The 12081-nt window shown below is 39.0% G+C and overlaps 1 protein-coding gene across 1 annotated transcript in view; it reads right to left on the bottom strand.

The window, feature by feature from the left end:
- LOC118186144 (eukaryotic translation initiation factor 4H-like) overlaps positions 1–12081 on the bottom strand; it is a 68737-nt gene that overhangs the window by 27763 nt on the left and 28893 nt on the right. Inside the window, exon 3 of the mRNA XM_035356186.2 lies at positions 5150–5198. Coding sequence (XP_035212077.1) covers positions 5150–5198 — 49 coding nt within the window. The remainder of the gene's footprint in view (positions 1–5149; positions 5199–12081) is intronic.

The following is a 12081-nucleotide window of genomic DNA, read 5'->3' as shown; positions in this document are numbered from 1 at the left end:
TTTGATCGAATCGCCAACTATAACCACTGGGATGATCAAATGTGTCTGGCGAATGTCATTTTTTACCTTGGCGGAACCGCTCGACAGTGGTTCGATAATAATGAAAATACATTTACCAGTTGGACTGTTTTCAAGACTGCTCTTAAGAACACCTTTTTCCGAGCAGCTGATGTAAAGCGCCAAGCTGAACGAGTACTACTGACACGTGCTCAGCAAATCGCTGAGACGTCTGAAGCATACATTCAAGATGTTCTCGCTCTCTGCCGGAAAGTAAACCTATCTATGTCTGACGACGAAAAAGTGGCCCACCTCATGAAAGGTATTGCAGAAGATTTGTACCAGGTCCTGTCGTCCCAGGACTATGACAGCGTCGATGCCTTCGTGAAACGCTGCCGTCACATAGAAAGCCTTCGACGAAGACGTATCGCCCGATCACGATTCCAGAGGCTGCCTAATGTCTCCGCGGTCTCGGCCGATGCGGACGCCAGTGAACTAAAGTCTATAGTGCACACCATTGTCAGAGAAGAGCTTCAGAAGGTCCTTACGCAAGTTCAGGGCTACACGGAAATAAAACCCGTAGCACCAAATGACATAGCATCTGTGGTCCGGGAAGACGTTATAGAGGCGCTGGCACCAACTCACAGGAGCAGGGAGAAGCAAACACACTACCCAATGTTCACTTCCAGTTAGGTCGCAACCAAGACGTGAAGCCAGCCAGAGAACTGCTCCACAACGTACGACAGATCTGTGGAGGACTGACGATAATGTACCTCTCTGTTTTCATTGCGGATGCCCAGGACATGTTCTGAGGGACTGTAGGGAAAGACGCCAGATATTTGAAAATGCAAGAGCCGTAAAGACGTCCAATCCTCGACGGGACAGGGACACTGAATCTACATACAGCTTCGACAACGAATATGCACAATCTAGTTCTTCCCGAATAAGGAGCAGTTCACCTTATCCGCGACGCTCTCTCAACCGCCGACAATCGCAGTCACCAGTATGCCGGTCCAGCCGTTCCCCACGCCGAACCAATGAGGAAAACTAGCTCAAGCGACCTGTACAGGAGGTGAGGCCGCAGTTGAAGAAAATCCTCCGACGTACACAACAGCCAAGTTGGAAAAGAATAACACTTTTATCACCGTAAACGGACAGTGTGTGAAAGCCCTTGTTGACTCGGGTGCCGATAATTCTGTCATATCTGAACAGTTACGTCGACAGCTAAATGCTCCTATGTTTGCTGAGAATGTACCTGTATTGAAAACTGCCTGTGGTAAAACTGTAGCTGCCTCGGGACGCTGTGTATTGAAAGTTGATTTGAATGGGACTAAGAAGCCGTTTGAATTCCTTGTGTTTCCTGAATGTAGTCATCAAATGATACTTGGATGGAATTTTTTCTGTGCCACCGATGCCGTTATCGATTGTGGAAATCAAGAACTTACACTTGCAGAAATCCTTCCAGACATTGAATATTTAAATAAGTCACAGCTCTCCTTGTTTGCCGCAACCGATTATGTAATTGAAGCAAACACCGCAAAGCAAATATGTGCCTTGAATTCAGAGCTACGGGAAGCAGACGAAGCTATGATTGTTGGAAATAGAGTTCTTATGTGCGAAAAAGAACCATCGATACCAGCCTCAATTGTCACTATAGAGGATGGTTGTGGTAAATTATGGGTAACTAATTGTTCTCGACGAACCCAACTGATACCGAAAGGGATGAATGTTGGCTATTTAACGACCATAAAAAGCGACGCTATTTGCTCCCTCAGTGATCAGGCTCCAGCAGGTTCCAAGGGACATAGGTCCAGGAAAAGGTTATCTCAAGAAAACTTAAAAGAAATTTTTGATACTGATTTGACCAATGCTGAGGAAGACGAGCTATTGAGTCTACTAGATGAATTTAGTGACATTTTTGATTTTAACAGTATTGCGAAAAAATCCCGATGCAATTCGGTGAAGCACAAGATTGATACAAGTGACAGTGCACCAATCAAACAAAGGCCATACTGTGTGTCAGCCACTGAGAGGCATGTGATTGCAGACGAAGTGCAACGAATGCTAAAAGAAGATGTGATACAACCATCAGATAGTCCATGGTCATCTCCAGTCGTGCTTGTGAAGAAGAAAAATGGTGAATGGCGTTTTTGTGTCGATTACAGAAAATTGAACAAGGTAACTAAAAAGGACGTCTATCCATTACCTCGCATCGATGATGCTTTGGACTGCCTGGCTGGTGCAAAACTTTTCTCTATGATGGATCTGAAGTCAGGCTACTGGCAAATAGATGTTGATGATAAAGACAGAGAAAAGACAGCTTTTGTGACTCCAGATGGTCTCTATGAATTTAAAGTCATGCCGTTCGGATTATGCAATGCTCCAGCCACATTTGAACAGATGATGGACATGGTACTAAGAGGTCTCAAATGGAATATTTGTCTTTGCTACCTCGACGACATAATCGTGTACGCACCTAATTTCGAAGAGCATCAAAAGCATTTGAGGGAAATATTGAAATGTATCCAAAGAGCAGGACTGACGCTAAATTCCAAGAAATGTTCATTCGGCAAAAAGAAACTGACTATACTGGGACACTTAGTCGATCAACATGGGATATATCCCGATCCACAAAAGGTAGAGGCTGTAGCAAAGTTCCCTATTCCGAAAAATATCGCCGATGTCCGAAGTTTTCTGGGCTTGTGTTCCTACTACCGACGATTTATCCAAAATTTCGCAGATATCGCAAAGCCCCTACATGACTTGTTGAAGAAAGATGCAAAATTTTCTTGGAACGCGTTACAGATTGAATCTTTCGCAATGCTCAAAAGGCTGCTGACCAGTGGCACTGTTTTGGGACATTTTATTCCAGACGCAGAAACCAGGATACATTCTGACGCTAGCGGCTATGGTATCGGTGCAGTACTGGTTCAGATCCAGGATGGCAAAGAAAGACCAATAGCCTATGCATCCAGGTCCCTTAGTGCAGCTGAAAGGAATTATTCCACCACCGAAAAAGAATGCCTTGCCATAACATCTGGGCAATTAGTAAATTCAGGCTATACCTCTACGGAAAACCCTTCACGGTAGTCACAGATCACCACTCTTTATGTTGGCTGGCCAATGTTAAGGATCCATCCGGAAGACTTGCACGGTGGGCTCTCAGGTTGCAGGAGTACGACATAAATATCGTCTACAAGAGCGGTCGGAAGCACTCCGATGCAGATTCACTATCGAGGAAGCCTCTTATAGAACCAATAATTGAGAACAATGAAGACATCCCTTTCTTTGCAGCAATCATAGATTACGGAAAAGAGCAGCAGAAGGACAAACGATTAAAATCCATCATTACAACTCTCAAGAGAGGTGACACATATCAAAATTATCAAATAAAAAATGGTATAATGTAGAAAAGAAGCTATGACCCTATGGGACAGCAGTGGCTCTTGGTGGTACCAAAGCAACTTCGTAGCGAGGTTCTAAGAAGTCTTCATGATGCTCCAACCGCTGGCCATCTCGGATTTGCCAAAACGTACGACCGAATAAGGAGGAAGTACCATTGGCCAGGGCTATATGGAAGCACATGGCGGTATGCATCACACTGCCGAGAATGCCAAAGACGGAAATCACCGCCGCAACGTCCACCAGGACAGTTTCATCCGATAAAACCTCCTGACACACCGTTTACAAAAATTGGAATAGATTTACTTGGACGCTTTCCTGTTACTCGAAATGGGAACCGGTGGATTATAGTTTGCACAGATTACCTTACCAGATTTGCAGTCACAAAGGCAATACCGACAGCTGAGGGCACTGAAATTGCCAAGTTTATAGTTGAAGAAATTGTACTGAAGCATGGTGCCCCCAAAGAAATGATAAGTGACCGAGGACGCAACTTCCTATCCAATGTTGTTAAAGAAGTAATTCATCTATGCAAGACGTCTCATCTGCTGACGACTGCTTACCACCCTCAGACCAATGGCTTAACTGAAAGATTCAATAAAACATTGGCAGACATGTTGTCCATGTACGTAGACGTTGAACAGAAAAATTGGGATACTATTCTACCATTTGTAACCTATGCCTATAATTCAGCCAAACAAGACACAACGGGATTCAGCCCATTCTTTCTCATTTATGGCAGAGACATTCAGACTCCTCTCGACGTAATTTTCCCATACAGTATCGAAGATAGTTATGCGCAACATCTGATCACTAGAGCTGAAGAAGCTAGACAGCTTGCAAAACTCCATATTCTTAAAGCGCAAACCACAGACAAGCGGTGATATGACGAGAGACATCGACCTGTCAGCTACAACATCGGAGACTTTGTCTGGGTCTTCACTCCAGTATGAAAGCTTGGGTTATCCGAAAAGCTTCTAAGACGTTACTTTGGACCGTATCGAATAACACGACAGCTCTCTGACGTGACGTATGAAGTAGAAAGTATGGAACAAAATAAGAAACGATGGAATTCAAAAGACATCGTTCACGTGTTGAGGTTGAAGCCCTCTCTTGATCTGAAAGTACAACTAGATGATGAAAGAAAGCCCAATATTTCCAGGAGACCTGTTACAAGAAGCCAGACCAGAACGCAGCGGGACACTGCTTCTTCCCAAGAAGGTGATAATGTAGCGAAAATCGCTCTTTTCAACCGAGCTCCTCATAGCTTAGCGGAGAAGGCGTAGGACTCGAAACCTGAAAGTACCGGGTTCGAAACCCATCAACGGCAAGATGCCTGATAATTGGTTTTTATGTAAATATCCTTGTTGTTAATGTTATCTTATTTATGTAAATTTCCTTCTTATTCTTCCAGAACATTCCAAGTCTGGAATGTTTCAGCATGTTCACCAGCTGTATATAAGTAGCTCTTCATTCAGTTCTAATTAATAAAGTCTTGAGTTTAGACTTGTACTTGCCTGTTCATTTGTAGGATCCCCTCATCTATGCGACAATATTAAGCGGACAAGATTCATAATCTTGCACATTATGCATTAGAGTTCGTTCAATAAAAATTGATTACAACCATGTCTAAACTTAATATGAGTGCAAAGGTTTAATAACAGCTCATATAAATATGAGAATTTTATATACAAAATATTAAATCTAATAAACATATACAAAGCATACTACAAAATACAGAAATACTCACCTTTAAACCTATCTGTTTCTTTATCTCTCACTAAACGTATACTGGATATCTGAAACAAAATTTTTAAGAATAAATGCACAAGGTATAGACAGCAGTGTGTTGTTAGTTAACTAATTCTAAGCACTGGCCTCCAAGCCCACCCAGCAGGCGAAGCCTGCCAAATGGTTATGAGGAGACAGGCCAATCCAACAACAAACGTTAAATAATGAAGCATAACTAAATAAATGGTTAAATAACGGAACATAATGAACTTAATAAACATCTGGTTATAGGTTGCAAAGCTAAAATAAACACCAGCTCATACAATCACACAAAACGAACATTCAGAAACTCAAAAGAAATGATGAAAGAAATAAAAACACAACACGTAAAACAAATGCATACGTCCCAAGAACTCTCGTTGAAATCAGTATATAGAGGCACTATTTCCATTTCTATGTTCTTTCCCAAATTTTAAACCTTTATAAATTTTACTATCAATTACTATTATTCAAATTTTCTTCATATTATCAAATTCATCTTAAATTTGTAAGTTTACTTCCATTACATGTGTTTATTCCATTATATTCTTTTTATTCTCATTCACAATTTGCATAATACGTCTTGCAAATTTTCTAAACACTTTATAGTTACTAAATAAATCTTCAAACTTTGTAAATTTATATTTTCTTCTCACACTCTTAGTCAGGCAAGTCTTTGATGAGGTGCTTTGATTCACCAAATTTATTACAAGCTTTATATATACTGGAGGGGGGCCCTTTTTTAAATGAGCAGGAAACCTTTCATGTGCACTGAAAATTTGATCAACATCTCCTAAAAATTGCATTTCGTTTGGCTAATTTTTAAGCAACTTAGATGGTTTTGTTTCTTTCAGAGAGATTCGACATATTTTGCCAGTCTTTAAAAAGAGCTTGTATTAGTGTACACGTATTGTTTTTTTAACCTTGAATAGAAACCTCTTCGATCACCCCCTCCTCGTGCAGAATCTTTTGCTAGTGCATCTGCTCTCTCATTGACATAATGCCCAGCGCGAGCTTTGATCCAATGTAGATCCAGAATATGCTTCTTTCGTAGTTTTAAATAAATCTGCTTAAATCATTAGCAATTTTATGCTTTTGAAAAGGGCAGGAGAGTGCCATAAGTGCAGATAAGGCAGTTGAATGTAAATTAATGCAATACCTCATAGATAATTTCTTAATCCAGAATAAAGCCATTTTAATTGCCAGCAATTCTGCTTGATAAACTGAATTTCCTAGTCTTCCAGTACACTTCTTACAATCAATTTCAATACTGTGAAAAACACAACGAATGCACAGAACTCTGCGCAAACCCTGCATCATCTGCATAAATTTTAATTTCTCCAGTTGAAGTAGTCTTTAGCGTAGGATATACAGAGATCATGCTCTAAAAACATCTCGATGGTAATTAGTTATCCTCATACACTATTTTCTGCTTTGTATAATATATCTCAGACCAAATTTGTTATAAGTAAATTTAAATTGCAAGGAGAGAGGTAGTACACCAGCCAGTAGGCACGAAACTTCCATCGGGACTGTTTCAAATGATCTTGTTTAAGGGATGCAAGAGTTTAGGCTTTCTGCAACGAGTCCAATTTCTGCCTTGTCTTGACCAGCTCCACTGCTTGGTCACCCCATGCGTCAATACTGTAAAGAATTTTTGATGTAATAACATTTTTGTAAATATCCCTCAGGGTAGAGCTTTTGTTAGAGAGAGTGATCGGAGTAAAATTACTTTAATAATAATTAAATTTTTTCTATATTTTGTTGTACTGACTTAAAATGCTCTATAAAATTCAACATGTCATCTATCACTACACCCAGGTATTTAAACATATTCCCAAATTTTATTTTTTTAACATATTTCAATCTGGGGATCCTAACTTTTCCCCCTCACGGAGGACCATTAGTTTTTGCAATATTAAATTCTATAGTTTGCTCAGTACTCCACTTTTTAGAAATATTTTCAAGCAGGTTAAAAGTAACCTCTATTTTTTCGAAATAGTCTCGTGTAATAGTTACCATAATATCATCAGCATAACAGGTAATATTCATATCAGGTAGATTTTCTTGCAATAATTTATTTGCTATGAGGCTCCACAACAGGACAGCACTACACGAGCAATCAATCATTAAAACAATAGTTGAATATCAGAGTGTCTTTTATCAACTTACGATAAAATTCTGTGGCAAACATGAATACACTACAATTATCCTTATACAAAATAACTTTTTCCTTTACTTTATTTGTAGCATATATATAAAGCTTGTCATAATAAATCTTGTTTTTATTGAATAAATAACTTTAAAAAGTCTCTTTTTGTCCTTTAGCTTTTTGAATACAGCTGAAACTCTTTTATAATTAATTTTAGTTTGTAATTTTGTCTTCACGTGTAATTTTGTCTTCACTTGAAACAGAAGGTGTCAAAAACAAGTAAAATGATGTTTTAACTGAGAAAAGTTTTGATGCTGCATGGAAGAGTCAGAAGAAAGCAAAGTTCAAGACAAAGATTTCCAAAGCACTAGAGTCTCTTTCACTCCTAATCATACTACTAATATATATTCACATTATCACTATTCCGATATTGTTGCATTTTTCTTTTCTAACATCAGTTGTTACGTTATTTTCTACCTTCATGTTCGTACGGGGTTCGTGAGGATTTGGAGTGAATAATGACAATACTACTTGATGAAGTATCGAAACACACTTTATTGGCAGGTATTAATCAGGACAGCTCCAAAATCTCGTTTACAGTCATCGAACTGTTATAAACACGCTGACACGATCAGCGACACAGCTTTTAGGTTATCAAGCTATCACTATGGAGACAGCTTCACTGCAAAGCACCAGAATACAGCTCCCGACTCTGCTCGGTTGTTCTCGGAACTCCACGTACTCTCGAGACTCTTCACGCTACAACTTGCGATGCACTTGACAACAAACAGAGCATGGCTCCCGACTCTTCGGTTCAGTCGTTCCCGGAGTTCAACACGCTCTCTCGACGATGCACTAACCGCGATACACTAAGAGACTCCTTCGGTGAACTCGACGACCCACTCAGCACTCGCTGCCCGGCTGTCAACTTGATCAACTCGCTAGACGAGACACCAACTCGATACTAACCATCTTGCACTCTTGAAGCACACACACTCGCTGACTGCGCACCAGCAGGGTTTATATAGCTTTCAGCTTGTGTTCAAGAACATTCTGGGCTAAACCGGTAAGAATTCGTTCCAGAAGGATCTCCATCCGTCCATGGTATATCGCCTATTTTGTCACCAAATGGACAATTTCTCGCCAAATGTGGCAACACTACCTTCACTTGCCATTTTATGGCAACCCTAAACCTGCTTTGTGGGAAAGCTATCTCACAGCACCTGTACATTTGAGAGGATGAAGTTTTAAGTATGTATGCTTGCTACACAGAATAGCCTGTCAACTGACATAACAGAAAATAAGAGTTTAACATTGTTGGCTGTTGACCAGCTACTCCTTTGACGGCGGTAGTGGAGTTCCTGCTACGTAATCAAAAAAATTATATGCACCAGACACACGGTTAGTTAGACAGCTTACATAGCAAAAGAGGGTTTGTATGCATTTCTCCACATGGAAATTAAATACTTTCAAGGACAATTCATGAAAAAAATTAAGGACCTATCAGCAAAATGGGAGCTGAATAAATTCAATTAAAATATTATCTATGCCGGCTAATCTTTAGAATATGGTAACAGGTAGTTTGGCAACATTTTGGTAAGGCGATAGAGGTTACTAGCTAGGACTTCAGCAATAATCTGAGAAGTACACAGTTTGAATCACAGATTATTATGTCTCAGAGAAGTACAAGACGTAATGTGACATTTTCCAGAAAGTTCCAATCGTGATTTTAGCTAATAAGCACTTAGAAACAATTTTGCTGCTAAAGTGCAGAATTGCTCACTTATTTTGTTTGGCGCTTTTTACAAGAGTAAGAAGAATTGGATTTTTGTCAATTTTCTTTGACTTTTAAAGTGAAAATAGGTCGATGTGTACATAGATAAAGTCAAGAGTGTACACAATGCCTTTTTTGTGCAATTCTGGGATTTTTTTTTAAGTGAAAATAGGTCAACGTGTACATGGATACCATGTATGTGCAATTCTTAAAAACGCGGCAAGCAGTTTGCGATTCTGCACTTTCTCCCAATTTCGCACCTAATCTTCATCATGATTAAGCACTTTTGTTCCATAAAAGTATAAGCGTAATTCAGCTAGCAGAATGTTGGAAAAAATTTTGAGTAAAAAAAAAAAGCCTTTACTTCGTGAAAACAAAATGGCATCCAAAACAAAACTAGCAGGTTGCTGTAGCAGGGTTGGTCGCCAAATTTTCACCAAAAAATCGCCAAGTTACGATAATGTAAAGATTCACCTCTATGCCTTTTGTAATACCATCGTAAGAATAAAACAGATCTAAGTAGTATGCATTATTATTAAATATAATTTAATCAACATAATTACAAAACAAAATCAAGTTTAAGAAGATTTCACATTTAGCTTTATATTTCATGTCTCATTTTGTTACGTACTTGCTCAATCTAGAGATTTAGTAAATAGCATAGGTTAAAATGAGAAGTAAAATCATAAACAGCATGATTCGTAACAGAAAACTGACTGTTGCCACGACTGATGCTTGTTTAGAGAAAGACCTGGCTGGTCTAAGCAAACCTGAAAGCATGATGTAGGCATAGTTGGCAAGTTTTGAAAGTTAGTTATGTTCTGTCTGTCTGATGGAGTTTGTGTCATAGCTTCGTATAGAGTTTCTGGGATTGTAACCCAGTTATTTTACTTTAAGGTACCAATAAGCCAGTAAAAGCACCAGAACTTATAAGTTGTTTTGTATTAAGTCTCACTAGACGCAAAGAATGTTTTACATTAATTTTTATATTTTTGTGCTGTATTTTGTGACCACGGTAAATATTAATGAAGGGCAATAACTTACTTTAATATGCAGATATAACTTTTAAGGATGAGCTGTTAGTTACAAATAATTAAATTAGGCAGTTAGATACCCTTAATCATTATAGATTTACATGACCACTATTAAATTTTTTAATATTTTGAAAATATTTGTCAAAAAAAAGCACTATCAAAATCACAATCTAATAACATTTCACAGTTTAAAATACATATAATTTATGACATTGATTCTTAAATGATTATTAGGATAATTACACATTAAAAACTACAAAACATTTATATTTTGTAGCTGCAACATGCAACAAAAAATTTGAGTCTTTTTAATTTTTAGGGCTTATTTTAATTTTCCAATAGTTATTTTTAATTTTGAAAACCCTTTCCTTTAAATTTTTGTTTCCCACCTACAACGCAAGAATGTAATTTCAGTATCACGTTTTATGTAAATGAAGTAAAAGTATTTAATGGGAAGTTCAGTCACTTCCGTAAAAAAGCTCAGAAGTTCTTAGTAGAACGCGTTCTGCCTTTGGGCCATGTCATTGTTTGAAGCCTATCTTACTATGCACGGCCTGTTACTTGCCATGTCTTATGTGCCTGTTAGTTTTCCCCCCTCAAGACCTGTAGGCTGCCTCATCGTGGCAACGGGGTGGCACTGGGTGGAATAGGCGAAGTACGTCGGGAGTGTATACTCCTGGTAGGGCCAACCTAGGCGTGAAGGCTATTCCATTATACTCAGGTCTCACGACTTATAGAGGCTGCCCTTTTCCTCCACCCATGAGTCATGAAGCTTTCTAATGTGATCCATACTGCATCACCCGTCGCGCAGGTTCAAAAGGGGCGCGTTCGAGGTTTAGGAAGAGGACCTCGTCCAAAAAATAAGCTACAGTCTCCTAGATTACGAACTCTTAAAATTATCCAATGTAATGTCAATGGTATTTCAACATTGGCAGCGAAATCTAAACTTGACCAAATACTGAAGTTGGCTGAAGACCAGGGAGCTCAAATCATCGCTCTACAGGAAACTAAACTGAAAGAGAATTCTCAACTAAAAGTTAAGGGATACAACATCATCCGTTCAGATAGACACGCGAAAGGAGGCGGTGGCCTTGTTTTCCTTATCAGAGACATCAACTATATTTCCAAAAGTTATAATGTACCCACTGGTTCAGATTTAGAGTTGCAAGGCATCACTGTTTTGTGGAGAGGTGAACCACTAAACATCTTTAATTTATATTACCCTCCCAACATTGGTAACCTGCCTGGAGTCCTTGATAATCTTTTATCTGGAAATACTATACTTCTGGGTGATTTAAATGCTAAGCACCCAGCGTGAGGTTGCTCTTCCCAGAACCAGAGGGGACTTAATCTTCTTCATTCTGTTGATGACTCAGATTTCATGATCCTTAATGATGGTACTCCAACGCACTCTTCATATAGCTATAACACGACTGAAGCCCTTGACCTGTCTATAGTAAGCCCCGCTATCTTTCCAAATTGCACCTGGACAGTTATGAAGAATATTGGGAGTGACCATTCTCTAATATTAATTGAAATAAAGAAGAAACAGTGTACTTTCCTTAATCGTAAAAAAATATTGGAATTTTTCTAAGGCAGACTGGAAGGCATTTGGTGGTCTTGTTGACACCCTGGCTGAACCTAGCATTCATTCAAGTGACCTTGATACTAACTGGATTACTTTTAAGCATATGCTCTTTGGGGCAGCTAAAAGAACTATACCTAGAGGAAGGGTAAAGCTTTTTAATCCTTACTTTACTCATGATTCGCCGGTTTTGAAGCCTTTGCTTCAGAGGAGAGAGAACCTGCGACTCAAATTAAAAAACAATAATACAGAGCAAAACAGGACAGAGATGAACAAAGTCAATGCAGAAATAAAAAGAACTTATGTGCTACTTAAGAGGAAAAAATGGATGGATATATGTGAGGGACTTGATGCTAGATCATCTGAC

Source organism: Stegodyphus dumicola, chromosome X2 (genome assembly GCF_044657685.1).
Source record: "Stegodyphus dumicola isolate Sdum_Otavi_A_Nest chromosome X2, ASM4465768v1".
NCBI lineage: Eukaryota > Metazoa > Arthropoda > Arachnida > Araneae > Eresidae > Stegodyphus > Stegodyphus dumicola.
This window is presented reverse-complemented; position numbering and strand designations above follow the sequence as displayed.